Here is a 14,447-nt window from a genome sequence, read left to right on the forward strand (position 1 = left end):
TTTAAGAGATTTGCAGGACATGAAATGTAATAATATCCATATCATAGGAATACCAGAAGCAGAAGAAGAGGCGCAAGGGATAGAAAACCTGTTTGAAGAACTAATGACAGAAAACTTCCCTAATTTGATGAGAGAAAAAGTCACACAAGTCCAGGAAGCACAGAGAGTCCCAAGGAAGATGAACCTCAACAGACCCACTTCAAGACACATCATAATTAAAATGGCAACATTCAAAGACAAAGAGAGAATCCGAAAAGCAGAAAGAGAGAAACAACTAATAGCACACAAGGGAGCTCCAATAAGGCTATCAGCATATTTCTCAACAGAAATACTACAAGCCAGAAGGGAATGGCAAAAATATTCCAAGCAATGCAAAACAAAGGCCTACAACCAAGAATACTCTATCCAGCAAGGCTCTCATTCAAAATGGAAGGTGAAATAAGGAATTTCCCAGACAAAAGAAGACTAAAAGGAATGCTTTAAGAAGATAAAGAAACAGAGAAACACAGAGAGGAACACAGGTTCAAAGGGGAAAAATGACAATGAATGAGTACCTATCAATAATAATCTTAAATGTAAATGGATTAAATGCACCAATCAAAAGACATAGGGTAGCTGAATGGATTAGAAAGCATGACCCACATATATGCTGTCTACGAGACCCACCTCAGAAGAAAGATCTACACAGGCTGAAAGTGAAGGGATGGAAAAAAGTATTCCAAGCAAATGGACATGAAAGAAAAGCTAGGATAGCAATACTTACATCAGACAAAACATTTTGACAGCAAAGACCATAAAAAGACAAAGAAGAGCATTTCATAATACTTAAGGGAAAAATCCATCAAGATGATATAATCCTTGTAAACATATATGCATCCAACATAGGAACACCCAAATACATAAGAAAAATCTTGAAGGACTTCAAAAAGGATATTGACAGCAACACACTCATAGTAGGGGATTTTAACACTCCACTGTCAACAATGGACAGATCTTTGAAGCAAAGAAACACCAAGGCTATTGAGGCATTGAACGGCACTCTAGATCAAATGGAATTAGTTGATATATATAGAACTTTCACCCCCAAAAAGCAAAATATACATTCTTTCCAAGTGCACATGGAATATTTTCAAAGATAGACCACTTGGTAGGACACAAAACAAGCCTCAACAAATTCAAGAAAATTGAAATTATATCAAGCATTTCAGATCACAAAGCCTTGAAACTGGAAATCAACCTCAAGGAAAAAACTCAAAAACATTCAAACTCATGGAGAATGAATAACATGCTATTAAATAATGAATGGGTTAACAATGACATCAAGGAAGAAATCAAAAGTTTCTGGAAACTAATAATAATAAACACACAACAGCCCAAAACTTATGGGACACAGCGAAAACATCACTGAGAGGAAATTTCGTAGCAATACAGGCCTATCTAAAAGGATAGAAGAATCTCAAATAAAAAATCTAACCCTACAGCTAAAACAGACAAAGCCCAGAGCGAGTAGAAGGAAGGAAATAATCAAGATCAGAGCAGAATTTAATGTTGTAAAGACTAAACAAACAATTCAAAAGATCAATAAAACTAGTAGCTGATTCTTTGAAAAGATAAACAATATTGACAAGCCTTTAGCCAGGCTCGTCAAGAAAAACAGAGAGAGGACCCAAATAAAGAAAATCAGAAATGAAAGAGGAGAGCTCACAACCGATACCACAAAAATACAAAGGTTTGTAAGAAATTACTAGGAACAACTGTATCATAAGAAATTCGACAACCTAGATGAAATGGATAAATTTCTGGAGACATAAAATCTTCCAAAACTGAATTAAAAAGATGCAGAAAGCCTGAACAGACAGATAACAACCAGTGAAATTGAAGCAGTAATAAAAATACTCTCAGCACACAAAAGCCCTGAACCCGGTGGTTTCACAGGTGAATTTTACAAAACATTTAGAAAAGAACTAACTTCTACCCTTCTCAAACTATTTCAAAAAATCCAAGAAGAGGGAAGACTCCCAAACTCTTTCTATGAAGGCAGTATTACCCTAATTCCAAAACAAGGTCAAAACACAACAAAGAAAGAAAACTACAGGCCAATATCACAGATAAACATAGATGTTAAATCCTCAACAAAATATTGGCAAACTATGTCGAGCAACACATTAAAAGGATCATACACCATGATGAAGTGGAATTCATCCCAGGGATGCAAGGACGGTTTATTATTCATAAATCTGTAAACGTAATAAGCCACATAAACAAAAGACAGAAATGATATGATCATATCAATAGATGCAGAAAAAGCATTTGATAAAGTACAACATCCATTTATGATGAAAACACTTAGTAAAATGGGACTAGAGGGAGCATACCTCAACATAATAAGGCCATATATTACAAACCTGAAGCCAACATTATACCCAATGGACAAAAACAGAGCATTCCCCCTGAGATCAGGAACAAGACAAGGATGTCCACTCTTTCCACCCCTACTGAACATAGTATTGGAAGTTCCAGCCACAGTAATCAAAAAAGAAAAGAAATAAAAGGCATCCAAATTGGAAAAGAGGAAGTAAAATTGTTGTTATTTGCAGATGACATGATAGTGTACATAGAAAACCCTATAGATTCCACTAAAAAAACTACTTGATATAATAAGTGAATTCAGCAAAACAGTAGGATACAAAGTCAATATTCAGAAATCGAAGGCATTTCTGTACACCAACAATAAAATATCAGAGATAGAAACTAGAAAAAAAATCCCATTTACTATAGCAACAAGAAAAATAATGTACCTAGGAATAAACTTAACCAAAGAGATAAAAGACTTGTACTTGGAAAACTACATAACACTGAAGAAAGAAATTAAGGGAGATACAAATAAATGGAAGCACATACCATGTTCACGGATGGGAAGAATCAACATCATTAAAATGTCCATACTACCCAAAGCAATTTATAGATTCAATGCAATCCCTACTAAAACACCAGTGACATATTTCACAGACCTAGAACAAATACTTCAAAATTTATATGAAACCAAAAAAGACCCCGAATAGCCATAGCAATCTTGAGGAAGAAGAAGACAATAGGAGGAATCACAATACCTGATATCAAACTATACTACAAGGCCATTATAATCAAAACAGTCTGGTACTGGCATAAGAACAGACATATAGATCAATGGAACAGAATAGAGAGCCCAGAAATAAACCCAGGTCTCTATCATCAACTAATATTTGATAAAGGGGGAAGGAACATAAAATGGAGTGAGAAGAGCCTCTTCAACAAATGATGCTGGGAGAACTGGACAGGGACATGAAAAATAATAAAATCAGATGACCAGCTTACACCATATACCAGATTAAACTGAAGATGGATCAAAGATTTAAATGTAAGTCATGACACCATGAAAGTCCTAGAGGAAAACATAGGCAGGAAAATTTCAGATATCCTACGTAGCAATATTTTTACTGATACATCTCCTTAGGCAAGGGAAATAAAGGAAAGAATAAACAAATGGGACTACATCAAACCAGAGTTTCTTCTCAGCAAAAGAAAACATCAGCAAGATGAAAAGGGAACCGACTTCTGGCCAAGATGGAGGCCTAGACAGACACACTGGTCTCCCTCCACAACTAAGAAGGAATACAATTACCTCAAAACTAGAGACAACCAGAAGTTCCAGAAAATCAAGCTGCATCAAAGTCCAGCAAACAAAGACATAAAGAAGAAATACTCATCCAAACAGGTAGGAGGGACGGAGCCCAGGCGGAGAGGATGCAGTGTGGTCGTGGCGGTGGCAACTGGCAGCCAGTGAAAAGCACAGTCACGTTTTAAAAACTAGGGACATCTGGGGAGCGTTTCCAGCTCCAGACTATGAAGCTCATGGTCCCAGCGTTGGGTAAAATAAAGCCTCATTGCTTTTGGTGTGCAAACCAGTGGGGGTTGGGGTGGAGGAAGAAACTGTCTGGCTCTCAGCATAGTCGGCTTGTTTAAAGGGCCCCCATGGTCCTAGAACATCCACAGACCCACCTACTCGGGGAACAATGGCCAGGGCAACAACTAGAGAGGCTCCAGTCCCATATGAAAGTGGGAGAAGTTCCTGGAGAAGGGGCAAGTGCTGAGCAAGCAGCATTGTTCCCTCTTGGATCCCTCCCAGACACACTGCGCCACAATGTGGTGAAACAGGTAGCCCTGCACTGATGAATACCTAAGACTCCACCCCTTACAACGCAACATGTGAGACAGCTTTACCTAAGACATAGAGGCAAACAAACACAGGAGCCTGTGAAGAAGAGGAGACAAAGAAGTATGGTACCAAAGGGGAATGGATCAAGGTTCCAGTGGGACAACTAAGCAATGAGGAGATAGACAAGCTAACAGATGCAGGATTCAAAACAGTGGTGATAAAGGTGCTCGAACACTTGACAGATATGTTTGAGTATGGCAAACACATAAGGGAAGAAGTGAAGGCCATGCTAAGTGAAACGAAGGAAAATCCACACAAAACCAATGGTGAAGGGAAACCGGGGTTTAGATCAATGATTTGGAACATAAGGAAGAAAAAAATAGTTAACCAGTATAGAATGAGGAAACAAGAATTTTAAAAAATGAGGAGAGGCTTAGGAACCTCTGGGACAACTTTAAATATGCCAACATCCAAATCATAGGGGTGCCAGAAGGAGAAGAGGAAGATCAAGAAATTTAAACCTTATGTGAAAAAATAATGAAGGAAAACTTCCCAAATTTGGCAAAGGAAATAGACATACAAGTTCAGGAAGCACAGAATTCCAAACAAGCTAAACCCAAGGAGGACCACACCAAGACACATCATAATTAAAATGCCAAAGGTGAAAGATAAAGACAGAATCTTAAAAGCAGCAAGAGAAATGCAGAGAGTTGCCTACAAAGCGGCACCTTTAAGACTATCAGCTGATTTCTCAAAAGAAACTTTGAAGGCAAGAAGGGACTGGTATGAAGTATTCAATGTGATGAGAAGCAAGGACCTACAACCAAGATTAATCTATCTAGCAAAGTTGTAATTTAGAATGGAAGGGCAGATAAAGTGCTTCTCAGACAAGGTAAAGCTAAAAGAATTCATCATCACCAAGCTATTATTATATGAAATGTCAAAGGGACTTACTTAAGAAAAAGAAGATTAAAACTATGAACACTAAAATGACAACAAACTCACAACTATCAACAACTGAATCTAAAAAATAAAAACAAAATCCAACTAAGCAAACAAGAATAGGGACAGAATTATAGGTATGGGGATCATTTGGAGGGTTATCGGCTGGGAAAGGGGAGGGGTAGAAATGGGTAAATGGTGCAGGGACAAAGAAGCATAATCGGTTTGTATGAAATAGACAGGGCTAAGTATAATATAGGAAAGGGTGAAGCCAAAGAACTTATATGCATGGCCCACGGACAGAAACTAAGGGGGGTGGGACTGTTGGGGGAAGAGGGATACTAGGTAGAGGGGAGCGAAGGGGAAAAAATTGGGACTACTGTAACAACATAATCAATAAAATATACTTAGAGACTTTCGGCCAAGATGGAGGCGTAGACAGACAAACTGCGTCTCCTCCACAACTAAGAAGGAATACAACTACCTCAAAACTAGAAACAACCAGAAGATCCAGAAAATCAAACTGCATGAAAGTCCAGCAAGCAAAGATATAAAGAAAAAATATTCATCCAGACAGGTAGGAGGGGCGGAGCTGGGGCAGAGAGGACTCGGTGTGGTGGTGGCAGCAGCGGCAGGCAGAAAGCACAGTCACATGTTTTAAGAAGTCAGGAGGGACACATGGGGAGTGTTCCCAGCTCCTCACCGGACCTCCAAGCCCACAATCTCAGCACCAGGGAAAATCAAACCTTATTGCCTCTGACTGTGCAGACCAGTGGGGGTTGGAGTGGAGGCAGAAACTGCCAGTCTCTCAGCAGAGTCCGCTTGTTTAAAGGGCCCCTACAGTCCTAGAACATCCAGACACCCACCCACTCTGGGAGGGATGGCTAGGGCAACAGCTATAGGGGCACCAGACCGATGTGGAAGTGGGAAAGGTGCCTGGAAAAGGGTCGAGTGCTGGGTAGGCAGCATTGTTCCCTCTTGGACCCCTCCCCCACATACAGAGCCACAATGTGGTGAAACAGGTCACCCTGTACTGACAAATTCCTAAGGCTCCGCCCCTTACAATGTAACAGGAGCGATAGCTCTACCTGGGACTTGGAGGCAAACAAACACATTAGCCTGTCAGAATGAAGAGACAGAGAACTATGGCCCCAAAGGGGGAAGGGATCAAGGTTCCAGTGGGAGAACTTAGTGATAAGGAGATAGCTAACGTCACAGATGAGGAGATAGACAACCTAACAGATGCAGAAATCAAAATGCTGGTGATAAAGATTCTCACATGGTTGACAGATATGCTTGAGTATGGCAAACGCATAAGAGAAGAAGTGAAGGCTATGCTAAGTGAAACGAAGGAAAATCCACACAAAATCAATGATGAAGGGAAGGAAACCAGGGTTCAAATCAATGATTTGGAACATAAGGAAGAAAAAAACCGTCTACCAGTACAAAATGAGGAAGAAAGAATTGAAAAAAATGAGGGAAACTTCCCAAATTTTGTGAAGGAGGTGGACATACAGGTCCATGAAGCATGGAGGGTCCTGGGCAAGCTGGACCCAGAGGGGACCACACCAGGACGCATCATGACTGAGATGCTGAAGGTGAAAGATAAAGACAAAGTTCTGAGGGCAGCAAGAGAGAGTCGGAGAGTTGCTTACAGGGGGGTGCCTATAGGACTATCAGCTGATTTCTCAGAAGATACTTTGCAGGCAGGAAGGGACTGGGAAGCAGTGTTCAATGTGATGAAAAGCAACCTACAACCAAGATTACTCTATCCAGCAAAGCTATTGTTTAGAATGGAAGGGCAGATGCAGTGCTTCCCTGACAAGGTGATGCTAAAGGAGCTCATCATCACCAAGCCATTATTATATGAAACATCAAAGGGACTTACTTAAGAAAAAGAAGATCAACACTATGAACACTAAAATGACAACAAACTCACAACTATCAACAACTGAATCAAAAAAATAAAAACAAAATCCAACTAAGCAAACCAGAATAGGAACAGAGTCATAGGTATGGGAATCCTTTGGAGGGTTATCAACTGGGAGCAGGGAGGGGTAGAAATGGGTAAATGGTACAGGGACTAAGAAGTATAATTGGTTGGTACAAAATAGACAGGGGGATAAGATTAGTATAAGAAAGGGTGAAGCCAAAGAACTTATATGCACGACCCATGGACACGAATTAAGGAGGGTGGGATTGCTGGAGTGAAGGGTGGTACTGGGGAAAGGAGAAAAAAATTGGAACTACTGTAACAACATAACCAATAAAATATACTTTAAAAAAAAGATGAAAAGGGAACCAAGAGAATGGGAAAACATATTTGCCAATGATACCTCAGTCAAGGGATTGATCTCCAAAATGTATAAAGAACTTATACATCTCATCACCAAGAAGACAGACAACTCAATTACAAATGGGCAAAGGACCTGAACAGACACTCGTCCAAAGAGGATATACAAAGGGCCAATAGGCATATGAAAGGATGCTCAACATCACTAGCCGTCAGAGAGATGCAAATTAAAACCAAGAGATACCACTTTATGCCGGTCAGAATGGCCCTTATCAACAAATCAACAAACAACAAGTGTTGGTGAGTATATGGAGAAAAGGGAACCCTAGTGCACTGTTGGTGGGAATGCAGACTGGTGCAGCCACTATGGAATACAGTATGGAATTTCCCCAAAAACCTAAAAATGGAGCTGCCTTTTGAACCAGTGATTCCATTGCCAGAATTATACCTGAAGAATCCTGAAACACCAATTCAGAAGAACCTATGCACCCCTATGTTTATAGCAGCGCTATTTATAATAGCCAAGTGCTGGAAACAACCTAAGTGTCCATCTGTAGACGAGTGGATTACAATGGAGTACTATGTAGCAGAAAGTGAGAACTCCTACCATTTGCAACGATATGGATGGAACTAGAGAGAATTATGCTTAGTGAAGTAAGCGAAGCAACAAAGGACAAATACCCTATGATATCACCTAATACAGGAAACTAATGAACAACAGAAACAAATGAGCAAAATTAAACCAGAGGCATGTAAACAAGGAGCAAACTAACAGTTACCAGGGGAAGGAGGAAGGGTGAGAAGGGGGATAAGAAGGGGAAGGTTCTAGTCAAGGAACATGTATAAATGGCCCATGGACATGGACAATGGGGTGGGGATTGACTGTGGGAGAAGGGGTGGATGGGGTGGGAGGAAGCAATGGGGTAAAAAGTGGGACAATGGTAATAGAAAAACAATAATAAAAAAAGGAATAGAATAGCCAGTATTTCTACTAGATACTCAATAAACGTTTGTTGAATTTATACAAACAATAACTGAAGTTATGACCCCATAAAATTGTGGGAGACCTTAGCCTTAATATTAATTCATTTTCTAAATATTTATTTTCACTTATCATATGTCAGGTGCTGTACCTAGCACTAGAAGGTAATTCAAAGGTATGCCCCTCAAAAGTAGGCTTTTCCTACTTTTAACAATTGTTTACATTATATAGCATTGAATATTCTGTGCGATCATCAGACCTAAAGAACCAGAGAAGGGTTTAGTAGCCTCACAAACTTATGGAAAGAAAGTTACTACTGGATTTTCCTAGAGAGGAAAAAGAATATATTTTTTGTAGCAGCTGAGAACCACAGTGACCAGGTCTTATTCATCCTTGTATTTCTAGCTCCTGGAAGAGCATTAGGCACATGTTACGTGCTCAGTGACAAAATGTGGTTGTAACCCATAATAATAGCAGCCAATGTTTTAGGAACTTCCTCGGAGCCAGGTAGGCCCTGTTCTAAGTACTTTACATGCATTATTTTATGGATTTTAACTTATGGGAAGAGTATGAACTTTGGAAGCAGATTGCCTAGATTAAAATCTGACTTCTGCTAGACTAGCTGTATGATATTGGGAAAAAAGCTACCTAAATTTTCTGTGTCTTAATTTCCTCAAATATTAAAAGAGGATACTATTAATACCTCCCTTATAAGATGGTTGTGAGGAATAAATGAATTAGGATTTGTTAAACCTTCAGAAGAGCTCCTTGTCACATGGTAAGTGCTATTTAATAGCAGCTCTTACTCCTCATTTAATCCTCATCACAACCTTATGAAGAAGGTACTAATTATCCCATCCCCATCCTGGAAAGAGGGACCCTGAGCAACTTGCACGCACAACTTTCCTAGCTTATGCACCTACATGTGGTGGAGCCCAAGTCTGTGCTCTCATGCTTCTTGCAAGAAGCTTCTTTCCAAGGAGCCCCAGCCCTGCACAGCCACACACTCTCCCCATGGCAGAGCGATGTGCTAAAGTGTGTGGTTTCTATAGCATCGCATAGAAGAATGTCAGTTTTAGCAGCCTGAAGAAAGTATAGAAGGAAAAAGAAGGGAGTGAGAAGAATGATGTTTTCCCCCTTGTATTTAAAGACTTCAGGTCTGCCTGGAAGAATGGAGCTCATTGTTTTCCATACCTTATTGAATTCTTTTTCATGATTTGGTTGGTCTGGGGTCACTGAAAACAGTTCTTTCCTTTTCTTTTCTGGTTCTTTAATACAAAGCGAATAAGATGATTCAAATCTACAAATTAAAATGAGTAAAAATTTAGCTTAACTTGATAAATTGTTAGGATTATATTGTTAATTTAGACAACTGTAAGTTACAGAGATAGATGATTGGTTTGTTGGAAACACATAGGTACAGAAATTGCAAGTTACAATGCATTCAGATCCTTTAACTAATTACCTATTAAACTGAGTGCAAATGGCTTTAACAAAAAACCAAAACAAAAAACCCAGGTATCAATTAATATGGAATTTTAATTATACAGTAAAAATTGGCAGATACTGGATTTGCATATGGAGGTATGATTTTTGTATAAGAAGAAATAACTGTCACCTATAATAAAGTAGCTTGGGAACCCATTCAAAAAAGGAAATACACCCGAGTTGCTTCTGCATAATGGAAAGAAAACTATGTCAGGAAAAGTCCATGGAAGGAGAAACCATAAAAGTATTCCAAAAATTATTGAATACAACAGTCTACCCAGAGAGAGCTCAACTATATCTATTACTTGGTTGTTCAACTTATAAAATGAAATTGCAATCACATATGGATACTAGAGAGGAAAAAAGAGAGAATTAATATAAAAAGCATAATTTTCATAGGAAGCTTGAAGAAGTATAAGCAGGTAATGTTTACACCAGGGAAATTGATAAAATAAAAATTATTAAAACAGAAAGAATAAGTTAACTAAGCAAGGAAAGCAGCACGCTTCCTATTGACTGACTGATAGGTAGAGTCCAGAGCTTTGAATAAGGTACACACCTGTAGGTATGCACAATTTTAGAGTTCCAAAGAACTTTTTAAACAGTTCCATAAATCAAAACCTTAAATCGTATTAAAAAAAAAACCCCAAATCTGAGTAATGATAGAAAAATAATGAATGACGAGATTAAAAATAAAGGAATCTTTTAAAAGGTATAAATTAATAATAATATTATTTTTTAACAAATATATTTATCAAATATATATGTTAAGTGTAGAAAACAGAGTATATAAGAATTTATACTTCTATAATGTTCTCCAGGAAAAACCACTGTCAGCATTTTTGTATATATTGTCTTTTTTTCCTGTAAATGTATATAAATACATAAACATTTCCCATATGGTTAGAATGTACTGCACATATTATTTTCCAGTCTTCTTTTGTGTTTCACTCAGTAATATATGTGAACACTTTACCCAGTATTCTCCTTCAACATTATTTTAAGATCAATCTTAAAATTTTCTTATTTGCTATGATTTGGAAGAGGTGAAAATGAAATTTCCTTTTTTTCTTCTTCAATTTTTCCTAAGCAATTTTAGGGAGTAGAATGCTGAACTGAATGGTTATAAACTTCATTATGATCTTGTAAATTTAAGTGACTGAATAGAACAAATATCAAACTTCACTGTGGGCAAGTTCATATAAAAGAACAATAGTTGTGCTAATTTGTAAGATGCTAATATAAATATATCAAGGAACTATCATTTGTCACATAGGAAAGGAGTGTTGGAGTTATTTTTAATAACTCAGAACATATCAGCCCAAGGAGTTTCTACAACTTAAATAAAAAGAAAGAAAAAGCTTAGCATTATGGAGGGAAGTTCTGATAATGAATAAAAACATTACAATGCTACTTTTATAAAACTATGGTATATCTACACTCAGTAGTCTGGGCTGCTTCACCTTAATGCAATTATAAAGAATAAACAGATCCAAATAAAAGAAACCAAAACAATATAAAGGGCAGAACCACATTCGCTTGAAAACGAAATAGGATTAGGAACTTTCTTTTTTTTTTTTTTAATTTTTTTATTTTGGTTTTTCAATTACAGTTGTCCCCTTTTCCCCCAATTTCTCTCCCCCACCCAACCCACCCCCTCTCCCACAATCATATCCCTCCCCGTTGTCCATGTCCATGAGTCTTTCATACAGGCTCTTTAATTAAACCCTTCCCTTACTTATCCCCCTTCTCTCCCTCTCCCCTCCCCCCTATTGACTGCTATTCTGCTCTTTGTTCTATTTAGTTCCTTTGTTTGTGTTGTTCTTTAGTTTCCTGTATTAGGTGATATCATATGTTATTTTTCTTTCTTTGCCTGGCTTATTTCACTAAGCATAATTCTCTCTAGTTCCATCCATGTTGTTGCAAATGGCAGAAGTTCCTTCTTTCTTTCTGCTACATAGTATTCCATTGTGTAAGTGTACCACAGTTTTTTGATCCACTCATCTACAGATGGGCACTTAGGTTGTTTCCAGCACTTAGCTATTGTAAACAGTGCTGCAAAGAACATAGGGGTGCATAAGTTCTTTTGAATTGGGGTTTCAAGATTCTTCGGGTATAATCCTAGTAGTGGAGTCATTGGTTCAAAAGGCAGTTCCATTTTTAATCTTTTGAGGTAATTCCATACTGTTCTCCATAGTGGCTGCACCAGTCTGCATTCCCACCAACAGTGCAGTAGGGTTCCCGTTTCTCCACATCCTCGCCAGCACTTGTTGCTTGTTGATTTGTTGATGATGGCCATTCTGACAGGTGTAAAATAGTATCTCATTGTGGTTTTTATTTGCATCTCCCTGATGGCTAATGATGTTGAGCATTTTTTTCATGTGTCTATGGACCTTCTGTATGTCCTCTTCGGAGAAGTGTTTGTTCAGGTCCCTTGCCCATTTTTTAATTGGGTTGTTTGTTTTCTTGATGTTGAGTCGAATCAGCTCTTTATATATTTTGGAAATCAGTCCCCTGTCTGTGATGTCATTGGCAAATATGTTTTCCCATATGGTTGGTTTCCTTTTCATCTTGCTGATGTTTACTTTTGCTGAGCAGAAACTCTTCAGTTTGATGTAATCCCATTTATTTATTTTTTCCTTTATTTCTCTTGCTTTAGGAGATGTATCCGTGAAGAGATTGTTACGTGAGATATCTGATATTTTCTTGCCTATGTTTTCCTCTAGGACTTTTATGGTGTCACGGCTTACATTTAAGTCTTTGATCCATCTTGAGTTTATTCTTGTGTGTGGTGTAAGTTGGTGGTCTAGTTTCATTTTTTTGCAGGTCCCTATCCAATTCTCCCAGCACCATTTGTTAAAGAGGCTCTTCTCACTCCATTTTATGTTCCTTCCTCCTTTATCAAAGATTAGTTGACCATAGAGGCCTGGGTTTATTTCTGGACTCTCTATTCTGTTCCACTGATCTATATGTCTGTTCTTATGCCAGTACCATACTGTTTTGATTACAGTGGCTTTGTAGTATTGTTTGATATCTGGTGTTGTGATTCCTCCTGCTGTGTTCTTCTGTCTCAAGATTGCTTTTGCTATTCAGGGTCTTTTTTGGTTCCATATGAATTTATGGAGTATTTGTTCTAGGTCTGTGAAATATGTCATTGGTATTTTAATAGGGATTGCATTGAATTTGTAAATTGCTTTGGGTAGTATGGCCATTTTGATGATGTTGATTCTTCCCATCCAAGAACATGGTATTTGCTTCCATTTATTTGTTTCTTCCTTAATTTCTTTCTTCAATGTTATGTAATTTTCAGAGTACAGGTCTTTTATCTCTTTGGTTAAGTTTACTCCTAGGTACTTTATTTTTCTTGTTGCTATAGTAAATGTTATTTTCTTTTTTGTCTCTGTCTCTGCTATTTTATTGTTAGTGTACAGAAATGCCTTAGATTTCTGTATATTTATCTTGTACCCTGCGATTTTGCCAAATTCACTTATTATATTGAGTAGTCTTTTAGTGGAGTTTATAGGATTTTCTAGGTATACTATCATGTCATCTGCATATAATGAAAGTTTCACTTCCTCTTTCCCAATTTGGATGCCTTTTATTTCTTTTTCTTGTCTGATTGCTGTGGCTAGGACTTCCAACACTATGTTGAAAAGGAGTGGAGAGAGTGGACAACCTTGTCTAGTTCCTGAGTTCAGGGGGAATGCTTTCAGTTTTTGTCCATTGAGTATGATGTTGGCCTCAGGCTTCTCATATATAGCCTTAATTATGTTAAGATATGCTCCCTTTATTCCCATTTTGCTGAGTGTTTTCATCATAAATGGGTGTTGTACTTTATCAAATGCTTTTTCTGCATCTATTGATATGATCATGTGATTTTCGTCTTTCATTCTGTTTAGGTGATGTATTATATTTATTGATTTGCGAATATTAAACCATCCTTGCATCCCTGGAATGAAGCCCACTTGATCATGATGTATGATCTTTTTGATGTATTGCTGGATCCTGTTTGCCAATATTTTATTGAGGATTTTAGCATCGATGTTCATCAGTGATATTGGCCTGTAGTTTTCTTTCTTTGTTGTGTCTTGACCTGGTTTGGGGATTAGGATAATACTGGCTTCATAGAAAGAGTTTGGGATTTTCCCCTCTTCTTGGATTTTTTGGAACAGTTTGAGGAGGATAGGAGTTAGTTCTTCCCTGAATGTTTTGTAGAATTCGCCTGTGAAGCCATCCGGTCCAGGGCTTTTGTGTGCCGGGAGATTTTGGATTACTGTTTCAATTTCCTTTTTTGTTATTGGTTTGTTGAGACTTTCCACTTCTTCTGGATTTAGTTTTGGAAGGTTGTATGTTTCTAGAAATTTGTCCATTTCTTCTAGATTGTCAAATTTCTTGTCATACAGTTGTCTGAAGTAATTTCTAACTATCATTTGTATTTCTGAGGTATCAGTCGTGATTTCTCCTCTTTCATTTCTGATTTTGTTTATTTGTGTCTTCTCTCTTTTTTTCTTGATTAGACTGGCTAGAGGCTTGTCGATTTTGTTGAT

General features: G+C 37.9%; 1 protein-coding gene across 1 annotated transcript in view; it reads right to left on the reverse strand.

Annotated features, from left to right (window-relative positions):
* Positions 1–14,447, reverse strand: part of DEUP1 (deuterosome assembly protein 1) — a 106,141-nt gene that overhangs the window by 34,843 nt on the left and 56,851 nt on the right. The window contains exon 7 of the mRNA XM_090267852.1: positions 9,607–9,712. Coding sequence (XP_090123978.1) covers positions 9,607–9,712 — 106 coding nt within the window. The remainder of the gene's footprint in view (positions 1–9,606; positions 9,713–14,447) is intronic.

The sequence above is a fragment of the Furipterus horrens genome, unplaced genomic scaffold (genome assembly GCF_987537825.1).
Source record: "Furipterus horrens unplaced genomic scaffold, mFurHor1.1.pri manual_scaffold_2, whole genome shotgun sequence".
NCBI lineage: Eukaryota > Metazoa > Chordata > Mammalia > Chiroptera > Furipteridae > Furipterus > Furipterus horrens.